The sequence below is a fragment of the Cyprinodon variegatus genome, unplaced genomic scaffold, assembly GCF_000732505.1.
Source record: "Cyprinodon variegatus isolate N-32 unplaced genomic scaffold, C_variegatus-1.0 Scaffold228, whole genome shotgun sequence".
Lineage (NCBI taxonomy): Eukaryota > Metazoa > Chordata > Actinopteri > Cyprinodontiformes > Cyprinodontidae > Cyprinodon > Cyprinodon variegatus.
In genome coordinates, this window is record NW_015150681.1 from 1,095,607 (window position 1) to 1,117,093 (window position 21,487).

The following is a 21,487-nucleotide window of genomic DNA, read 5'->3' on the forward strand; positions in this document are numbered from 1 at the left end:
TCTGTCTGTCTGTCTGTCTGTCTGTCTGTCTGTCTGTCTGTCTGTCTGTCTGTAAACAGCCATCAGGAAATAGATCCTTAGAAATGATAATGGTGGAGTAGTGCTACTTCATGCTCACTTGTAGGGCCAGAGTAATGCATCTGTTTTATAGAAGATCTTTGAGTCAAAATGACGAGGAAGGGAGGGGCGGCCGCACAGAGGAGCGTGCCCCTCCCTCCTGACTCACGAGTCTCTTCTCAAACTTTTTGCTCTTACCGTATTTCACTCACGCAGTTTAGTTTTTCCCAGCCGAGTCAGCGAGATTTAAAACCTCAAACTTGGGGAAATACGAACGAGTGTTACGTTTATCCTCTGTCAGAAAGCTAGCCTGTAGAGGCCATTGTTGAGGTTCTGTGTCGATTGTTGAACAGCTGCTGCGCCCTCAGGTAAGCCCAAACAACGGCTGCGGTGAAACAATGGTTGATGGACGGCTGGATGGGGGAGCGGGACGGCTCTATCTGAGAACCGGGCTTTAATAAGGAGGATAATCCGCTCTGTGTTTAAACAAGTGAACTGAGAGGAGTGAAAGTAATTAAATGTGGAGGTTTGGTTCTCTTTGAAAGGTCAGAGAAGTTCATCTGGATAGTGAAGTGTGCTGGTAGTGAAGCAGGAAATGTTTATGTCGTTGGAACAGTCGAAGCTGTTAGGAAAAAAATGCCAAAAAGCTGTTAGTAAAGCTGTTATTATAATCATAATGTGTTCCTTTCTTTCAGGTAGCCAAACAGACCCACCATTCACAATGAATAGTAAGTCTACATTTTGATTAATTTAAGCACATATTGGAATATTTTTTTAAGATATTTGCCATTTTAATTGTAAAGTAATCTTAGGAAGTATAAATGTTGATCTTAGCTACAGAAGACATGCCCAAAGGTGTACTCATTGGATTTACATGGTTTATGTTTACAAATATCTCTAATACTCCTAATAAGGAATGAATTCCAGGAGCTCTTAAAAGTTTGGCAAAAACACCTCACATTTCTGCTGGAAATAACATTTTCACTCATAAAACAAAGCATGCTATTACATGAATAAATATGTAAAGTTTTTATAGTTTTTTTTTTTTTTTTTACCAATTTAAAGCAACTTTGCATAAACCTTTGATCAAAGGTTTGATGGAGATATATTTAAAGGTTAGTGGAGGATTTTCGCAAATATTTTAAAAGATTCGCTCTCTCCCTCAATCACTATATAGAGCAGGGACTAACTATATAGTTGACTTTATAGCGAACTCGTTAGCTTACCGTTTGGATAGATGATCACTGATCTTTACTATGTTGGTCATGTAACTCCTCCTCTATTAGTCGCTGCTGTGAGGTAGCGATAGCCTATGGCAACAGTGGGCCGCTGTGACAGCAAATCCCATAATGCTTTGTGAGGAGAGCTCTCCATGCAAAACATTCTGATCTGCCTTAAGGGCGGGTTATACTTCTGCAACCACAAACATCAAATGTCGCTTGCGTCTGGTCGCAAACCAGTTTTGCTGGTATGTCTCTGCAACGTCGGTCTCGAATTTCTAGGGACGCACAGCAGTTTCCCGCCAAAGCGCTAGGGGGAGCCTATTCGAGAACTTGCGAGAACTTCAGCGGATGTTCACGAGAGCTGCTTTGGCGGCACCTGCGGGAGTGTTTACTTTCCAAAACATGTCCAAGGCGTCGCACAAGTGGTTGTACTTCCGAACCTCCTCGATCAACTTTTTGTCGTGGTTATCCATTGTTGTTATTACTTCTCGATTTTTAAAAATGGTGCGCCCCGGCACTGAATCGAGAACGACAACCACACAGACAGCCGAAAAAGCATACCATGCACCAATCACAGCTGCTTTTTGTCTGCGCACTTCAGCTTGAGGTCTGCGCTGGTTTGCTACCGTCTGGCGTGTGGTGAGGATTTTTTTGAGGTATGCGACGTGGTTGCAGAGCCTCTGCTTGGGGGCGTGGTCACGCACAGAGACAGATTTGACGGTTGTAGAGGCTATGCGTCAGAAGTTTAAATTGGCATTTAGTTTTCTTCTCATACACTCTGTAGACACTTTCTTTCTTACGACCCTCAGCCATTTTCAAAGACCAGCAGTGTGAAAGGTGAGCTTCAATGACTGTCTGAAACCGTAGCTCACTACACATAAAGGCCTGGAAGTGCGCATGAGCAGAAAAAGATAGCTAACACGTAGGACGGCCTTACGTAAAAAATATCTTCAGAAGAATTGACAGTTAGGAGGACCACTTATTTAGGTGATCCACCTGGAAATAAAAGATCATCCTCTATACCTTTAATCACTCATCCGGAGCCCTTGGCGAGCTGTTCTTTTTTTCTTTTGAAATTTTCACCTGTGTAAAATCCAGAACACACTGAATCCGATTTTGCTTCTGATCCAAACGTAAATTGTGTCGAGCGAGGTTGTGGCCTTCAGCGCTCATTGAAAGTAAATGGGGATGATCACACCCAACATGGTTTTACGCAAGGGGACTTGCATAGCTCTGACTGAGATGGACCCAAGGCCTATTTTAGTCAGACTAAGCAGAAATTCAGCAGCAATGTCATGAGTCTGACAGGAAGAGGGATGCGGATACACAGTAAAACACATCTGCTCTGGGTTAAAATACAAAATAAAATTGCACGGGGAAAGAGTCCGTTTTTGGATCTTTTTCCTTTGAGTGAATAGTAATAAGACAAATTTATCTCCATATATTTATATGGGCACTAAAGCTGGAAGTTACAGGTCTAGCACCCCTAGTGGCTAAAAGCTAATATGGCTTTAATGGTTATATGCTGACCGACTGTTTATAAAATTGGTTTTCCTGGTAGGAGAGATCTTATCTAATTACCGTACTTGAAGAGATCTAAGTAATTGCATAACATAATATATTTACTACATGAAATGGTATATTGAAGTATTATAAAAATCCACAAACTAAAGTTTAGAACAATATTTAGTATTTTTTTAATGTGAGATCTTTATAAAAAGCTTTAAATACAGGCAAACACAAGGTCAACTACATTCCTTGGGTCCTAATTTTCAAACCTTCAACTCTACTTAATGCATCAAGATCACTCAGTCTTTCTTCTTTTCCCAACCTTTTCACAACCTTAACCAGTGAACACCTTATCGTTTGTGTAAATATAGTACAATGGCATAAATGAATATGTCATAAAAAGAGATCAGAGGTGCCTAGCAATTGAGAAAAAAAAACAGATGGCTAATGCAAACAACCCATATATTATGTGTCTGTCACCACCGCCAGACTCTCTAACTGTGGTGAAATAAAAACCACCTTTGCTTTTTAATGGAGGCTAGAAAATATATCTGCTTGATCAAAACAAATAACATCAACTGTAATCTTATTACCATGGATAAACAAGAAGTTCAGTTTATTGTTTCCCCCTTGGGGATGGGGTGTGCCTTCAGTTACTCTTATTTCACTGCTATGTCACGTTGATTTGGCTTAAATTATGATGGATGCACAGAGTACACAAACTACCAGTGTAGACTACCTCACCGCTTGCAGACAATGCATCTCCAATGGCTTTAGCCAAATGAAAATGGCATGACAACATGTAACCAAACCTATCATTCACTGCTATCGTTCACTACTAAACCTATCATTCACTACTAAGCCTCTATCATTCGTTGCAATCAGTCCAACTTCATAGTCACCACACACAGCTTGGACTTTATGCTGTTTAGTTTTAGGAACTTGTATCTTGGCAGCATCTAGATGGAGAAGAAGCAAGAAATCTCATAAAATAAACAAAGGAAATGCACATCGAAACTCTGTTAAAAGAGGAATGCCTCAGAGCGGAAAGGCAAAGATGGGAGAAAAGGTTGGAGGGAGGAAAGCTTCAGTGAAAAGGAAAAAGTCAGAAGAACTTTTTAGTAATGTATCATAATGCTTAAGATCTTATATACATGTGTTTTTTTTTGTTTGTTTTAATGAATATAATTATAAAATGTGCATTGCTGTTAAGTTATTAAAGTAACAGTCTTGTGTAATGCAAAAATTTAGCCTAAAAGCAAATGATGTATAATTAAGGGTCTTCAAACAGGGACTGCATGTCAAAAGCTAATACTTAACAGCATGGATGTGTACTAAGAATAAAAGGATTTAAAAAAAAAACTAAAAACATATACAACAAAACAAATACAAAACTATTAACTTTTGGTCGTGTCTGATGGTGGTGAAGAAAACAAATAACTCTAAAAGTCTCTATTTTATAAGAATAAAAAAAGTGAGGCTGCATCTGCACATTGGTGAAAATCTGACGCCTTTTATGACCTGAAAATTTGATCTATGATTTTATTTTTTTCCCCTACCAAATTTTACATTTTACTTTATTAATTTAAAGGGCAACAAAATTCACGCTGTGAAACATGCTTGTTTTGAATGAAAGTAGAACAAACTAAATGTTTGCAGCCAGTGATATCACAATGTCAGTTAGTTTATATCCTATTAGCACTCATAGGTTGGTGGGGAAAAACAAAACTTTATTTTCCAAAAATGAAATCTTTACAAACAGAACACTTTTATCAAGTGTTCGGCTAATTGGTATATCAAAATATACAGTCAGATTATAAATCTGACAAACTTTGTTTTATTTTTCAAAATAAAAACCTGCTTTACCCAAAGCATCAAAGGGAGCTATCGGTGAAACGACTGTTTTCATCATCTGTTCCTTTCTTTCAGGTAGCCAAACAGACCCACCATTCACAATGAATAGTAAGTCTACATTTTGATTAATTGAAGTACATATTGGAAAGTTTTCCTTGATTATACCTGCCATTTTTCTTTTGTTTTTTATTTTTATTTTTAAAGAAGTATTTTGAGGATGTATGAACTCAAGACATAAGCAAAGCTGGACTGCTCGGAGTCCTTGGATTAACATGGTTTATGTTTACAAATGCCTTTAATACAGATTGTAAGAGAGCCCATTCTAATTTTAATGACACTTGTCTATAACTATAGCTGTTTTTATGTAGATCAAAAAGTGTTCTCTATTTAAGGCTAAATTTAAAAGTGGTGCTGCTTAAAAACCTTTTAAGAAGGACATTCATGGTACATTAGATGATGAAACGATCACATGGGTAAAAGTTAATGCTATTAGAGGTTTAAAAAGTGTAATTCATATAAACTCTTATACTAAAGACTCCAGTATATAAAACAAAGACTGAAAAGATCCAAAAGATAAACAGATAAATGCTTAACTTTAAAATGACATGAAGTGTCAAACAGACTAACTAATTAGCCTTAAAACGGATAAGAACAAGTAGAATAGAGCAGAGAAGACAATGAAATTTGTTCTCTGACTAATTTCCCTGAATCACATTTGAGAACAACTTAAATTGAACAAGTTTCGTGATGTAAAACTTATATGGATTTTTATACAATGCATATTTAATGTAGAACTCTTTGGAAACATAACTATTAAATTTCCATCATGTAATTTAGCAGCAAAAATGTAAATGTTGATTGATAAGTATAGTTTTAGATATTTCCTTCATTTCCAGCTCCTTTCATTTAAAGTACTTGTGAATATTAAATAACAATGAATAAGATTGGAGCCAGTCTGACACCTACTGAAAGCATTAGGTATATAAACTGAATTCAGCCGATCACCATAACGGTCTGTAAATCTGTGTAATGAGCAGATATCTATGAAAGGTTTTAGGTTTTATATCGTTCAACTCTGGTTCAAATACATCAGTATAACAAAAATGAAGACATTTTAAGCTGATTTTTCTTTTTTTCTTTTCTCCTCTTAAAGCCTTTACACCATAGTTTCTCAAGATGAATGATGGGTTAAAAATGCTCCAAAAATGATCTGATTCCTTTAGCCTCAACTAAATGTGTTTTTGTTTATTGATTTTGTGATGTTTTAAATGAGCATTTTTATCTCCCAGGTACAGATCTGAACTCGACAATCATGCTTACCGACAAAACCATGATGAGAAGTGAGTGTCTTTTAATCAGATGTGTCACTAAAGTACTGCTTCTTCTTTTGAGCAGAATCTAAGCAAACTAGTTCTGATTTCACGGCCTTGTAGTTTGTTCTGTTTTATTAATATATTTTATCTTTGGTCAGATTCGGCTGTTGAGTCGACGTCATTTCCGCCGGCAGACACCACCGTCTTTCAGGGTAACACCTTCACTCCTGAATTCTTTTTTTTTTTTTTTTTAATAGTCTAATGTTGGTTCTTTTTCTTTTGAGCAGAATCTAAGCAAACTAGTTCTGATTTCACGGCCTTGTAGTTTGTTCTGTTTTATTAACATATTTTATCTTTGGTCAGATTCGGCTGTTGAGTCGACGTCATTTCCGCCGGCAGACACCACCGTCTTTCAGGGTAACACCTTCACTCCAGAATTTTTTTTTTTTTTTTTTTTTTTAATAGTCTAATGTTGGTTCTTTTTCTTTTCTTGATAATACAGTAGAAGAAGAATGAGCTACCTTACTTTTTAGCAGTACAACAAAGTGATATAGTTCAAGTTTACATCTAAATGATTATGGTTTTCAGCCACTAATAGCATCTGTTGGTTTATTTAAATTAAAATATTTACAATCAATGAAATTATTTCCTCACAGAGATGTGATCTTTATTGATAGCATGTTGATGTAGTCTGCAGTTTATGCTCTTAGTGGTTGGTGGACGGTTTTTAGTTCAGAGTGAGATGGAGGAGATCATGCTGTGACTGGTTGTGTGAATAACAGCCTTCAGCTCTTCTGTATTGTTGGGTCTTGTGTTTGTCACCTTCCTTGATGATGTTCTGTAGGTTTACTAGGGAGTTCGAACTAGACCTGTCTACTGGACATTCATTGGTCTGGTAATTCATACTAAGGCCAATAGACCGGGTGTTACTGCTGGTGAAAGCAAGTACTGGTGCCATAAAATGAAAATGAAATTTAGAGAGAAGCATTGGCTTCAACATTTCCTTGCAGATGAACAGTAAAAAAAAAAAAAAAATGGAGTAACACTAGCACATCACATGGCTACCAAACCTTCACTGATTGACATTTGACCAACTTAGATTTTGCGTGACTCCACCCTCCCTTTAGACTCTGGGTGCTTGATTAGAAAGGAAATGCTAACCTTAATTTCAATGGAAAAAGAAAGCTTCCTGGAGAGGTGGCGAAATGTCTTTAAATCTTGGAAACCAAGTCCAGTGGATTTTTTTCTGAACTTTTACGGAATGGAAAAAAGGACTTTAGACCATTGAGCAGCACTGCAGTATTTTATTTATTTATTTTATTTTTTGCTTAGCCCAGATAAGACAATTCTGGCGTTGTTCAGGATTTTCTTTACAGAAGGTTTATAGCATTTGTAGCCCATTTTTGGGTTTTGTCCATGTGTGCCGGTGCTTAAAGCTCTGACATCTGTCAGGATTCCCTCGTTGTGAATCGCCCCATTGTCTCATACATCCTAATTGTTCCCCTCCTCTAAACTTTTCCAATAATTTCTTTGCATCTCCTACCAACAGTCAAATTATTTATCTTTTTTGTGGCTAATTTTTGTTTTAAAAATCAGTTTTGATTTTCTTCCCACAGTGGTAACAACAGTCGCCCCTGCAAGTTCAGACAGTGCACTAATTGCTGGTATCAGTTTACTCTTTCCAGTTACTTTCTTTTATCACTTTGAGGATATGGTTGGGTTCTAAATTCACTCTTTTATTTCAGTGGTGATAGTCATCATCCTGCTGACGTTCGCTGTTTTCGCGTTCCTGCTGTACCGGTATCTGTGCCACAACAAAGGCGACTACAGGACGACGGGGGAGCTGGCCCCAGGAGAGGATCCCGACGAGGATTTTGGAAACCAGGCTGCAAGTGAAAAGAAGGAATACTTTATATGAACCTAGAAGAAAAGAGGTGCTAATGGTAAAAAGAAAGCTATGGCTGCGGGATTATTTTATTGGAGGCTGCTACTGGCTGTTCACTTTTCAGGGGAAGCAGGGGTGTTGAGAAACTGTCACTGAGTGAAACCAAAGACAGGAGCAGGGGTGTAGCAGCCTTGAATGTTGATGGATGTGAAGCAGCTGAAAGATAACAGGCAGAAAACTAAAGCTTGCTTTCAAGCAGGTGGTGGGATTTTAAATATGTCTCAGAGTCGGAAACACGCAGCAGCCGCCACAATCTAAGAAGGAGCCGTTGTTATTATTAGAAGCCATGTTTTAGTTTCTCTCCTGCTCCCAGAGATTTACCATACTTCTCTCAATCTTTAAGGCGTGCTGCTGTTTAATTTTGTTTTCTCTCTTGATCTTCTTATTTTTTATTATTTTAAAAGAAATTATGACTGCAAAGCTTTTGTTGCACCTGATCTCGATATACTGTTACTGACACTCTTTATTTTTTACTGTATGGAAGGCAGTAAAGATTGTTTTCAACATGCTATCATTGTTTTTTTTTTTTTTATATTTCAAAAAAATCTTTATCCATCAAAATTATTTAGGAGTAAAATTAGAAGTTTAGGAAGGTGCTCCCTAACTTCAAAGAAAATGTTTCAGGAAAAATAGAATTATGTGAAGCGTGAGAAAAAAAGACAATTCAAATGTGTTTAAAATGAATTTTAATTCAAATACATATATATATATATATATATATATATATATATATATATATAAAAAAGCTGCAGTTTAACAAAGAATGCATCTTTCCTCATTGGTTTCTTTAGAACGTGAAGGTTTATAAGGCAAGGCATGTTGCTCAAACTCTCCTGTGAAAGGATATTTGGGACTTCTTGTAAAATTTAAGTTACACAAGATTTATTACCAAGTACATGACAAATGAATGTGTTGGACCTGTACACAACTGTCTAGGTGACGGATGGTTCCCAGAATTTAGAAAAAACAGAAACATTCCTGTACCACATTAATCAGTTCTTGAATCCGTGTGCCTGTTGGAGGTAAGCACAAAGATTGCAGGTTGGTTCAAATAAAGATTTTTCTATAAACATTCAATAGCTTTAAGTTTCTGGTATTAGTCCTATGAGTATCTGGACATGCTCTTGTATTTTTTGTAGTGCAGTGCTAAAAAGCTAAAGCTGAATTTGCATATCCACTTAAGTGGAATTGAGCCGAGTTCATATCTCAGATGGGAATAAGAGCTGAATGCTGTTTATTGTTCACAGATTCTTAATATAAAAAATATTGAAAATGTTCAAGTCCCCTAATAAGATCCTCTTTTCCAAAAAATTTTTTATAGCATAATTTCTCCTATATAAGGACAACCTATGGTTTCATCTTGTTAAAATTTAATTTCTGTTTTAAGGCACTGTTCATTTAGTGTAAATCTGTGACAACATGCAGCCAATTTCATGCTGCGAAAAGCATTGATGTAGGGTGACATTTGCGGTACTTGCCTTCAGAAAAAATCGCAGCTGTTGGGCACTAATCAGGTTTTTTTTTTTTTTTTGCAGAACATCAGTAATAAAGTGATGTTCTGCAAAAAAAGATTTTTTGCTGCACTTTTCTACTGAGCAATTGTCAGTAGAATTAGATACTATTGGCTTTGTTCAAAAATGTGAATAGTCCTAAACATTCTCATCTTCATACTTTGGAGCATGGCATTGAATGTAAAGAAATAACAGTATTTAATTACAACCCTGTCCTCTCTGACCACTTTAAAACAGACCTTCGTTTATATCAATATGACCACTAAACAAGCAACTATGAGGTTGTTATGCTGCAGAAAGGATATAACATAGTTTTCCTGTTATAAAAATGCTCTGATAATGTTTATAGAAATAATTAAATCTAACCTCAAAAGACCCAACAGCGTCCACATGAGATGAAACCAAAAGAGAAAGGCTGTGAACAGGTATTACTTTGACGCATCAGTTGAATTTAAGACAAGTAGCAGCCGGATAAGCCTCACTTCATGAAGTTGATCACATCATTAGCTGTCAGTTTGCTGCTCTGTCCATGAACCTATGGAGGGATGTCCCCAAACTAGAGATGGAGACCCAACAAAGCACCCCAAAATATAATAAACCATACCACCTTTCAAGCATGGTGGTGGGGGATTATGACATGGGATTGTTGTATAGTTATACCTATACAACTTGCCTTTTATTTACCCCTTCTGTAACAAAGAATGTCAAAGATGACGCCACCTGGCTGATCATGTAAAGCAATCTAATAAAAATGGATGAGCCTAAATCCTCTACAATGTATGTGAGACTATAATACAGATCTACTGTTTAATTTAACTGTTGCTAAGTTTTCTGCAGAGGATCTCAAATAAAAGGAAGTAGCATACTTTATTTCTCAATTTGGCTTTGTTTCTTTATAAGTATTAATGCAATGCATAGAGATTAATTTCTGCAAAGTGTGATAAATCATTATTACTCAAGTGATTTCTTTAATTTTTGTTGTTAATGCAAGGTTTATATTAAACAATATAGGCACCATATTAGAAAAATACAAATAACTGAATAGAAATTGAAGAAATGAAACAAACAGCAACTGATTTAAAAAAAAAAAAAAATGGATCTATTCCCTTTATTATGTCACAGGAGATCAGTCAATATTGACCAGAAGTTTCCTTTGATGATAAGTTGTTCCAGTACGATACATCTGTTTTTACCACATTTTACTGGTGGGAACATACATTTTCTTTCAGTAATAAAAAAATCATGATTCTCTGGATATATAACTTACATGGACATGTTCTGCCTCAGCAGATATACGTATTTACACAATCCATACACAATGGAAAAATGTGGCTTTCCCATCTAAACATGTTTTACAACTATCTTTCATTTAATTTGACCAGAGTTAACCTAGTCCTCATCAACCATTTATATCGGAGGTGCTTCATCCTTGTGTTAATTGTGCTTTTCTGCTTTGAAACATGCATTTTTACAGTCTGCCTCCTCCTCAGTGCTGGATTCCTTCTCATACGCTAGAAGGGCTTCATAAAATAGAGAAATATGACCTCTTCCCTCTAGATTCTGCAGTATAATACTCTCCAGGTATGATAATGGTGATTCAAATAAAATTTGTTTATACTTAGGCATGATGAGATTAACTTAAAAATTCTTAAAAAAATGTTTTTAAGGAGGATATTGTTTGTTTGACAAAACTGATCAAATGTAAGAGGATTGCCATCTTTATAAAGGTCTTCCACCTTGTGTACACCCTTATCTGCCCAACTTCTGAAGCCTCCATAAACTAGAAGAAGTTTCTCCCACATAATGATCTGCATCACACCAAGAATTAGTTGTTTTCTTCAAGAAAGGGTTATTTGTCTATTGTTTCTTTACAAGGCTTGCAGAATGTAAATAAAAATCTAACTAAAGTTTTGTCACAACTGCTTGTTCAATTTGAACCCAGGCTGAGGTGCCTCAGTTGAGAAGTAAAACATGGATGAACCCAGTTATTCACACCAGTAATGCAAACTGAGATTAGGGAGTTGTTTGTTCTTGTTACTCCAAATACTGCTATTAAGATGCAATTCAACAAGTCAAAAAAATGTTGGAAGAGGAAAAGGAAGTGACTGAAACAAGCAGAAAAACTTAAGTAGATGTGATAAGATTTAAATGGTTTCCCAGACCGGCGCATAGAGGTAGAGTGTGTGACAGTTGTTCAGTATAAAGGCCTGGAAAGACTTTTGCTTCCTGCATGTCTTCCTTCTCCCCACAACCCATTTCCTGTCAGGATACTTTGGAAATAAAGGCCACTTGTGCCTCAAAATAAAAATTAATGAAAAGCATTTTATAGTTCTGTTAAGCCCAAGTCATTTATACTAAATGCAGATATGTGAAACCTAAAATCATAACTGAGTTGTAATTAGGGCTGGGCAAAAAAATCGATTCAATCGATTTTTAATCGATTCCTTTACATTTTTGCAAGATCGATGTCTAGGGAATGAGATTGGTTAGTTTTATAGTGATGTGAGTGACGTTCACATTCAAATGAGCAGCAAAGATGCACTCAAAATACTTCAGGCCAGACAGCTGCAAATATAGCTAATAGGTTGATTGAAGACATTAACAAATGGGGGCTGACCAGCAAACACCCTGTAGTTGTTACAGACAACGCTGCAAATATGGTTTGTGCAGTGGAGATAATGCAGCTCATGCATGTCCGCTGTGTCCCCGCTGTGTCACGTCTGTTTGCTCGAGTGAGGCCTTTTTTTACTTTTCACAAACAAGTTTGCACTTTTGAGACAGTTTTGTTCACATCTCAAGTTTAAACTTTCCGATTTACAAGTTTGCACTTTGTGTTTACCGTAATATGACAGGAAAAAATAAAATACATCAGTGTTTTGAAACACAGTTGTACCACTTTCATAATTGTAAAAACAGATTGAATCGAAATTAATCGATTTAGAACTGTATGAATCCAAATCGTATCGATTCAGGACTTTGGCGAAAACACCCAGCCCTAGTTGTAATGTAGGTTTCCCTTGCTTAAAATGGCTGGATTAAAAATGCTCAACGAGACGATTCACACCAATTAATAACCTAGTGAGTATATAGGTCTAAAGACAATATGGCAGCTGTGATCTCTATTGACAATGTGAACTGATGAATGGAGTCATGTAGGTTGTACAAAAACGAGAGACTGTTGCCCTCATCAGTTTTTGTGGATATTGTTATGTTGTCAAAGGCCAGAAACACAGTAAACAGATCACTAACACCGGTAGACTCTTCTTTGGGCCGGTGTTGCATTTAACAGCCAGAGAGGGGAACACCACATTTTAAAGGTGGAACTAGTGCTAGAAATATTGGATGAAAATGTTTGAATAAAGGCTGTGTTAATTAGAAACTTTAAAGTGTGTCGACCGACCGGTTCAGCATCATAAACCAAAAAAATGGAAGCAGCAGTTAAGAGAATCCCACATTTTTAATAAAAAATATTTTACGGCAAAAGCCAACATTTTTTATATATTTTCATGTTAATCTATCTTATTTCTTGGCATAAAAAGTGCTTTAACCAAAATATGACCTCAGATCCCAACCTTTCTTGCCTTTGAACCAAGCTGTAAGAAATGGGGCTGTAGATTTGAACTCTATAATGTGATTGGCATAGCAAGCAGATGTGTTTCTTATTTGTGTCATATAAAATACACAATTCCTTCCATATAAATTTAAATTTTCTCTGTTCCTCCTCATATTTTCTTTTAGCTTTTCCTGCCCTGACGCCATGAGTAGATACCAGTTACATTTACATGAGTAATTGTAACTGGAACCTAGTTTACCTTTCTTAACCATTTTTGTAACACTGCTCTTAACTGAGTACAATTTCTGGCTTTTTAACTCTAGTTACTTGATTTAACGAGGAACAAATAGGTTATCAAAAATGACCCAGATGTCTGGATGTTAAACAAGCTTCATCGTTGAGCTTGTTTTCGCATTTGGAGGTCAAGTGAAAATGCAGTAAACAGTAAACACTGTTACTGGAAGTTTTTTTTTTTGTCTCTGTTCCAACATGCATTATTGGGTTTAAGTTTTTTATCTTGTACAAACTTCAGCCCAACTTAAGCTTAAAGGTGTGTTAACCTGTCTATGTATAAATGGACATGTAGATCATGTGCAAATAAGTGATTAAGGCTGCTAATTTTGTTTCTTTTCCATTGGTGCGGCGGGACAAGAATTGTGTCCATCCATACATGTTCAAGTCACATTTTATCCCAGCTGGGGTCGCGAGAGGTGCTGATGCCTATCTCCTGCTGACTGCGGGCGAGATACATCCTGGACAGGTCGCCGGTCCATCGCAGGGCAACACAGAGACAAGCAGGACAAACAACCATTCACGCAAACGCTCTCACACCTAAGGAGAATTTAGAGAAGCCAATTAACCTAACAGACGTCCTTTTGGACTGTAAGATTCCATGCAGAAAGACCCCGGGCCAAGAATCCAACCCGAAACCTTCTTGTTGCAAGGCAGCAGTGTTACCCAGCCATGTGTCATCAGGTGATAAAACATCCTGGTTTAACTATGTTAATATACCTTCAGTTGAAATAACCCACAGATGTGTGTATCTGTGCTGGAAAGAGGTGTAAAAGAAGAAAGCATTTGCATTTATGAAGGTAAAAGATTTTCAAAATAAAATACACCATAAACAACATTAAAATCATGAGAAATAAATGGAGCCAAGGTCACAAGATGAGCCTAGGAAACACTCAGAGGAGGAAAACTAACTCAGTGGATGATCATGAACACACTGTTTCCAGGGGGATACATGGTAGTGGCAGCTTCATGCAGCGGAGACACTCCTCTTCAGGGGATTCACGAAATCCTGAAATAAAACCTGCAAGATGCTAAGAAAGACTCGCGACTTTATGTTCTAGAGCTGGAGTGTCAAACCGACTTTTATATCAGATCACCTTGGCATCAAGTCTCTTAAAAGGCCGGTTGAAGCTGTCCAAATAAACACTTGATTTCATTGGTTCATTAATAGAGAGCACATTGTTCTGCCATTACAACTTTGCTGCTATTTATTATTCAGTTTAACCACTTTAAAATAAGATAGACCTCTATTTTCTGACATTTTTTAACTCTTGATGGCCAGATTTAAGCCACAGGACACATTTACCAAATGCTCAAGGGCTTTCAAGTTGGGAGGCAAGTATATTCATCTAAATATCATTTTACAGGTGAATGAGGCATGTACCTGCTTTTAAAATATCATTTTCCAAATATTGGGTTTATATAAATGTGCTCTGCTTTACAAAGATTGATTTTTTTCCCCTTTTTATTAAAACAGGAAGCATGTTTAGTAACGGAACATTGTGTACATTTTAGGGGGAAGTATTTTCTTATTTTTAAATATGGTAAAGAAATAGAATTTAATATACAGTTCTTGGTGAGCATTGATTGTTTGATGTGGGCTCTCGTTCTCAAACACTCTCCTAAGTAGGTTAAGAGGGTCGGATCTGTCACTGAATGAGTCATGTGAGCCAGAGCGCTGCTTTACGACAGTCTGCTCCTCCACTTTTTACACAAGCTAAAGGTTGTTGTTAGTTAACCAAACTGCTGTAAAACTCACCTCATCAGACATATTTTTGCTTCTCTGATGTAGGATTAAAGCTTGAAAAAATAAATATATACAGTCAAGTAAAACTATTTGAAAGAGGACCTCCCCTTTAAGGATCAGTGACTTGTTTTTGTCTTTTTCCTAACTTGTTATTGTTGAATGCATGTGTTTCCTTTAGTTAGTTCACCCTTACACCTGCTGCCAAATTCCAGTGAGCCTGAACTGATGCAGATTAGCTATTTAAGGGCTCAATGGTCCACTGGCTCTACCCACTACAGGGTTCAGGATGGTCCTTAATATGGCGGACCCTCTGAGGGAACGGACAGATGAAGAGTTAGTGCTTAGGGGCCTCTTTGGGATTGGGCCCTATAGACAAAGATGCAGAGTAGCCAGCGGCCTTTAAAGGAGCTAAACTTTGAAGTTACAGTTCTAGCGCCCCTAGTGGCTAAAGGTTACAGTGTCGCTTAACTTTTAATTTCATTGGCAAAAAAAACATCACAAAACCACAAATAATGAAGAAAATCCTCAGATGTTACTCGTTAACATAAGAAAGTTTTTTACTATTCTACTAAAAGACTGCACAATGCATACAAGAACAAACTTACCACATTTCAAATTTCCAAAATAACCTTTATTCTAAACTTACATTTTAAATTTTAAGTTTAGTATAAAAAAGTTAAGTGCACCTAAGTTCTTTTTTTTTTTTTTCAATGTATTTCACCTTCAACATGTCTCAGCCAACTGTAGTGACACTCATCTCCTTTAGTAATCTTAAAAGATAGAATGTGTACCAAAGTATGCCACATCACTTTAGTACATACACCTATTTTACAAAATATTGTAAAGAGAATCCCTGAACTATAAATGTCCATAATCCTTCAACAAAAAACGTCCCGTTTGCTGGCTGTGGTTGGCATAGCATCTACTGTTCAGCTCAAAGTTTACAGCACTTCATATTGCTGGAATGAAGCCACTATTATGCTGCTTTACAATAGAAGCAGAGATGGAAAAAAAGGAGAATACATCAGGATGGAGTTACAGCTTTAAAGTTTTGATCGCTGTGGTCTTTTTCTTTTTAAGCTAAGCTGCCTGAAATAATGGCAGGGTTTTTAAAATTTGAATTGAGGCGAGTGCAGAAGAGGTTTCTCCGTCACATCGAAACAATAAAGCAGATTTCCAGAGCGACGATGCAGGATTTTACTAATATTTACGTTGCGTAAATTAGCCACAGCTATTAAAACTTTATATTGTGTCGGATACCCAGAGACACTCATTCACACCACAATGATAAATGCTTACAAATATTAATTTTGTGGCATCCATAGAGACAACATGTCTAGCTTCAAATACTTTATTTCTGATTGACTCCAAAGATGCTTGAAAGCATAAAAAAAATGACCAAAATAAACATGCTGACAGTCATGTAGCCTCGTTGCATACACTCCCAGGCTTTGCAACAACATGGCACATCTTTACATAGATTTTTTAAGGAATAAAAATGGACTCAAAACTGTTGAAAGAAAAATTGTCACAGCTTTTTTTTTTTTTTCAATTTAAAAAGTCATGAAAACAGAATGTAAAGAGATTAGCCCCTTTTGTTTCTGCAACTCCTCAGTTTTACTTAGCAGTGCATTTCAGATAAAAAGTACATTAGCAAAAAGGTGCAAAGTATGCAGCAACTCAAAGATGCAGGTGACCCAAACAAAAAGACACTAAAAGAAAGAAAAAACTAAAAAAAAAAACTATAGTCATGGCAGACTGAAGGCTCTAAAGGCCAATGGTGGCACAACTTCATGTTCAAAGATATTCTGCTTTTATTTAATTTTTTTTAAACTGTGACGATTAAAATTTAAAGTCACAATTTATTATAAATGCATTGTCTGCTAGATCTTTGGTACAACCAGCTCATTGGTTATACTGTCAAATGTGTTTATTACCCTAACTGCTCGTCTAACTCACTCATGATATTAAAGAAAAAACTAACTGAAACAATAAATGAATTCTTACGAGATGGTTACAATCTTCTAAAATTAATTCGTTTTTAATATATATATTTCTATATATATAATTAAATGTGTAAACAAAAATCAAAAAACCCCAAAAGCATAACTCTGTAAATCTGAATAATAAATGCGCAGTGATAAACTCTGGGTATCCGACAGTGGAATAGAAACGGGATACATAAAAAGCTAAAAATGTTACACCAACCACTCCTTTCTATTTGTCTTACTATTTGGATTTACTTTAAATTTCTTTCCTTTAAGTTTACTGAAGTTAAGTTGCTTCGCTTCAGGGTAAACCCCCGGTGCTCTTTTTGGCACTCGACTATGTTCATCTACAAGTTGCCCAACAAGGTACAGTAAACCACTTAAGATATTGCATTAACTCTTTACTTAAAGACATTTTTTTTTTTTTTGCTTTAAATTAAATTTATTTAATTTACAACTGATTGAAATGGAACAATCTCCCAGACAGTTCATTGTGCAACAAATTTATTGTGTTTTTTTTTTGATACTGTGCAAAAAGACAAGACAAATCTAACTAAATGCATCTAGGATGCTGGTTCTTTTTTTTCTAGATATATAGCAGAGTTAACATTCCCTGACCATCATACTGGTATTTACACAAAACTAGTACACTCCTAATAATTCAACTACACTAGAGAGTTTTTAAAAACAACAAGTGGAGATTTCTTTTAGTTTGCGCTTTGCGACTTTTTAACTTTGTTTGCGTTTTACTTTCACCATAAAGCAGCTAAACTATATAATGTAGGTCTGTTATTTTAACATTTCAGCTAAGTAGTTGTACAGGAATACATGAATATCTCAGTCTCATTTGTGACCATTGGATTAAAGGAGAATATCTCTCCTGAGCAGAAACAGAAGCCTGAAAAAAAAAAAAAAATAATAATCAAACAGTCCAATCTGGGGCAACCAAAGAATTTTGATCCAGTAAATAATTATGGAGAGATTTGCATTTAAAATCTGTAGTTTTTTTTCCTCTCAGGCAGTGAGAATTATCATTTAATCTGTAGGTCAGAAGTGGAGTACTGTACCTTTAACAAGGGCTCTAAAATATTACATTCCGTTAGGTGATATCAGTATTGTGGCATGGCCAAGCAGCCTGAAGAGGAAGGCGTATGGAATAAAGAAGGAACTGGGGAATCATCTGGGATGGGGGCACGGCTTAGGTATGAACCGGGAGGGCAGTAGCTGTTAGCTGTTGTTACCAGATGGTATAACCACCACTGGATCCACCCAGGAAGAAGTTATTCTTGCGCTGCGTCATGACAACATTGGCGCCCTGCATGGCAGCCAGCTGAGCCGCGTTAGGGGGGTGTCCAGGAGGTGGGGGCTAGAAGAAGAAGAACAGGGTCAGGTAGACAGTCGACCAGCATGGATAACGTCTAAAAAAGGGGACAACATATATGAACACTCACAGGGATGGAAACGCTGCTGCCGGCTGTGAAACGGGTTCCAGCGTCAAAGCCTCCTTCCACCATCATGGTTGATCCAGGTGGGTAAACGGCTCCCATAGGGTAGTAAGCCATGGGAACATTCTGGCCCATATGACTTACTTGCATGTGGGGCTGCATTGGCATGTAGACCTGATGGCCAGGGTAGGGAGAGGACATCTGGGGCACCTGACCAGGCACCTGAGGTGGAAGCACATATCTGGGCTGGTATATCTGCACACAAACACAGATGGAACATAAAAATCAACACTTAGAAAATAAATTTAAATTAGTTTTTTTTCCTTCTTCAGCTTCAAAAGGCACCAATTACCTCAGAATATGCAGGGGGGGTGTCTGTGTAAGGAGGTGCCTGAGGAGACATTTGCATAGCAGGAGGGTATACAGGTCCAGTACTCTGTTGAGGGTACACAGACTGCTGTGGATATGAACCTGCAAAACAACACACAAAAAACTAGTTAAACTCAGAGGACTAACAGAAAATGCCCACATTACTTATTTATACTACTTTGCTTTCATGCTATTTGAATTAATTTTAGTTCTGACTTCACACATGTGTTTCTTGGCACAATTTTTTGATAAGAAACTTAAAATCAGCTTTCAATTCAAAGGTACGCTTTTAATCCCTAAGGGAAATAAAACGCTATTAAAACTCAAATATTTGTTTAGCTGCAACATCAATGTTTAATTTCCCTTTGGAAATTGAAGGTCAGGACAAACTGAACAAAAATGACCTTCAAAGTGAAGTAGTATTAAGAAATTATACAACTAACACTTGATAACAGACATATACACCCACAAGATCAAAATCAATTAGAAAATCAATAAATTAATAAAGTTATGCCACAACCTGACTTGTTCTTTAGGCCACTAGCTAAAGCTGATAATCAGCTAACCAGGCTACTACAGCCTCACTACTAGAACAAACTAACCAACCAACTACTATCTGCTTGTTATATGCATGTTATTTTAGAAACAATGGAATAGGGAATATATCGTCCTGTGTAGGGCAGCAGCAATCCATTCTTTATTAATCTTTTAATCTATTGATTATTCTTTCAATTAATTTAAAAAGAAATACTTTCATTAATAAATAAACATTTGGAATGTAGAAAAATGGGTTTTATTGCACATTTACATGAATTGTAAATGGCAAAAACATGAAAAAATATAAAATACACAGAGAAATAAATGTTATGATATATTTATAATAAAAAGACTGAATAATAAATGGAAAATGTTTAGATGTTTTTGTCTTAATGGCTGCTATAAGTTAAGTATTCTTTCAGCAAATGGCATTTTTTAAGAGTCTGTACCTTTACTCTAGGTACAATTTGATTCAGTTATATAACAACTTGACAAATATTTTAAAAATCATTCATCATGATTAATCGTTTCACGCTATTAGATTTGTTTCATGCAATGCTACTTTAATTTGGCAGCATTATGTATTTTTTATTTGGCTTAAGATTTTAAATAATTTCATTTAGATCGTATACACTAGTGTGTTATTAGATCATGAGAATGTCAAACCTTAGCGATAAATTATTTAAAGCAGTGACTAAATATGACATTAAGGTTCAATTTCGCTGTTTATTTCAACCAAATCAAACCACCAGGGTTTTATGAGGAAAAAAATTATTAAGTGAAGAGGTTAAACTCTTTAATTGGATTAAATATAGCAAAAAAAAAAAAAAACAAGTAGCATAAATATAAAAGTACAGAAACACATTAAAATCAAATAGTGAATATAATTATATGAAAAGCAAACTACAACTTTCTATCCATTTTATTGTTGCTTTACATAATGTATTCATATTGCTAATATTAAATAATCATCACCATTTATTTTAGTCAATGCATTTTAGAAGGTATGGAGACCATTTATCTGTTTATTGACTTCAATTCACTTCTAATGCAAACAGAAACCTGTGATGTTAAATTAATAAAAATAGCATTTAAAAAATCTATTAAATAGATAACAGATTAAAATATTTGATTCTTTGTTCTTGATTTCCGATAAATCGAAACTGTAGGACAGAAGACGCTTAATTTAATGTGAAAGCAAAAACAAAACACCAGCCCTTTGTTTAAGGATGTAACCTGTTTAACCTTCCTTATAATGTAAAATTATCAACTAAACGTTTAAAGCAGGTAGAGACCGTGGGATGGCTGCAGTGAAAGGCGGTATAAACTAAAACATTCCATCAGATTGACCGGAACAGAAGGACACTTCCATGTCAAAAACACAACAGCGAACCAAAACAGACCAGTTATGGCAGCTTTGCCTTTATAAAGGACTGTAGCTAAAAACCAAACACGACCCGGTGGGAATTAAATCAAGAACATTACGAAAATAAATAATGTAGGTATGACAGTTTTTCAGACGCCTTTGGATTCAGTAAGTGAGCTTCTCATACGGCGTCAGTTTATTGTTATGTACGTGAAGTCCGCTTTAGATAACGACAGCCCGTTCGGCTCTACTTCCAACGGCAGCGTCGACCGCCGCGCAGTTAGCTGACAAACTGAACACGCTGCGGTCAAATACCTTTGTTATTCATTGTTGTGGATTGATTCGGAGGCTGGGGGACATCAGCTTTTACGGAGCTCTGCGTATCTTGTCTCGGCCTTGTTACAGGTTTCGGATTGACACTTCCTTGTTTCTTCCTGTTGTTGTGGAAGTGGTTACGTCACCCGTTCTTTATCTGCGGCGGCACGCACGCACGGTTCGGTCGCACGCCTGCGCCCCCCTCTGGTGGAAGTGGGAAAGTGTTAAAACAAAAAATAAAACCAAGAAAAATACAAGCCTGTAAAGTAAAAAAATAAGGGAAAAGTGGATAAATGAACAATTCAACAGGGTATAAAAAATGTATTCAACTAAAAAATGCGTAATCAACCCCAAAGATAAGTGTTTTTGTAAGTTGTAGATGTAGGCAGGCAGCGCCTCTGGAGAAGCCTATAATTTAAAACACTGTGTTTCTGTATGACAGTCTGATAAAGAGGATGCTCAGG

The 21,487-nt window shown here is 36.4% G+C and overlaps 2 protein-coding genes across 3 annotated transcripts; one reads left to right on the forward strand and one right to left on the reverse strand.

The window, feature by feature from the left end:
- The first annotated feature begins 209 nt into the window (after nt 1–209).
- On the forward strand, nt 210–8,405 carry smagp (small cell adhesion glycoprotein). 2 transcript variants are annotated; one of them, XM_015381074.1, is made up of 7 exons: nt 210–425; nt 753–785; nt 4,719–4,751; nt 5,933–5,983; nt 6,115–6,168; nt 7,573–7,620; nt 7,702–8,405. In XM_015381074.1, the coding sequence occupies exons 2-7, from the start codon at nt 779–781 to the stop codon at nt 7,872–7,874; spliced, it is 366 nt and encodes a 121-aa protein (XP_015236560.1). In that variant the 5' UTR covers nt 210–425; nt 753–778; the 3' UTR covers nt 7,875–8,405. The 2 variants fall into 2 exon arrangements, with proteins under 2 accessions (XP_015236560.1, XP_015236561.1); XM_015381075.1 differs by lacking the exon at nt 4,719–4,751.
- A 7,670-nt stretch (nt 8,406–16,075) lies between these two features.
- On the reverse strand, nt 16,076–21,159 carry dazap2 (DAZ associated protein 2). Its single transcript, XM_015381133.1, has 4 exons — nt 21,024–21,159; nt 18,789–18,907; nt 18,443–18,691; nt 16,076–18,357 (listed from the first exon to the last, which is right to left on the reverse strand). The coding sequence occupies exons 1-4, from the start codon at nt 21,034–21,036 to the stop codon at nt 18,229–18,231; spliced, it is 510 nt and encodes a 169-aa protein (XP_015236619.1). The 5' UTR covers nt 21,037–21,159; the 3' UTR covers nt 16,076–18,228.
- Nucleotides 21,160–21,487: the final 328 nt, after the last annotated feature.

What these genes read in the sequence shown, in the direction of transcription:
- smagp (XM_015381074.1), top strand. An exon ending in AGACACCACCGTCTTTCAGG is followed by an intron (nt 6,169 to 7,572) that starts GTAACACCTTCA and finishes TTCTTCCCACAG; the next exon opens with TGGTAACAACAGTCGCCCCT. An exon ending in AGACAGTGCACTAATTGCTG is followed by an intron (nt 7,621 to 7,701) that starts GTATCAGTTTAC and finishes CTTTTATTTCAG; the next exon opens with TGGTGATAGTCATCATCCTG.
- dazap2 (XM_015381133.1), bottom strand. An exon ending in CCCCCCCTGCATATTCTGAG is followed by an intron (nt 18,692 to 18,788) that starts GTAATTGGTGCC and finishes GTTTGTGTGCAG; the next exon opens with ATATACCAGCCCAGATATGT. An exon ending in GCAGCAGCGTTTCCATCCCT is followed by an intron (nt 18,358 to 18,442) that starts GTGAGTGTTCAT and finishes TTCTTCTTCTAG; the next exon opens with CCCCCACCTCCTGGACACCC.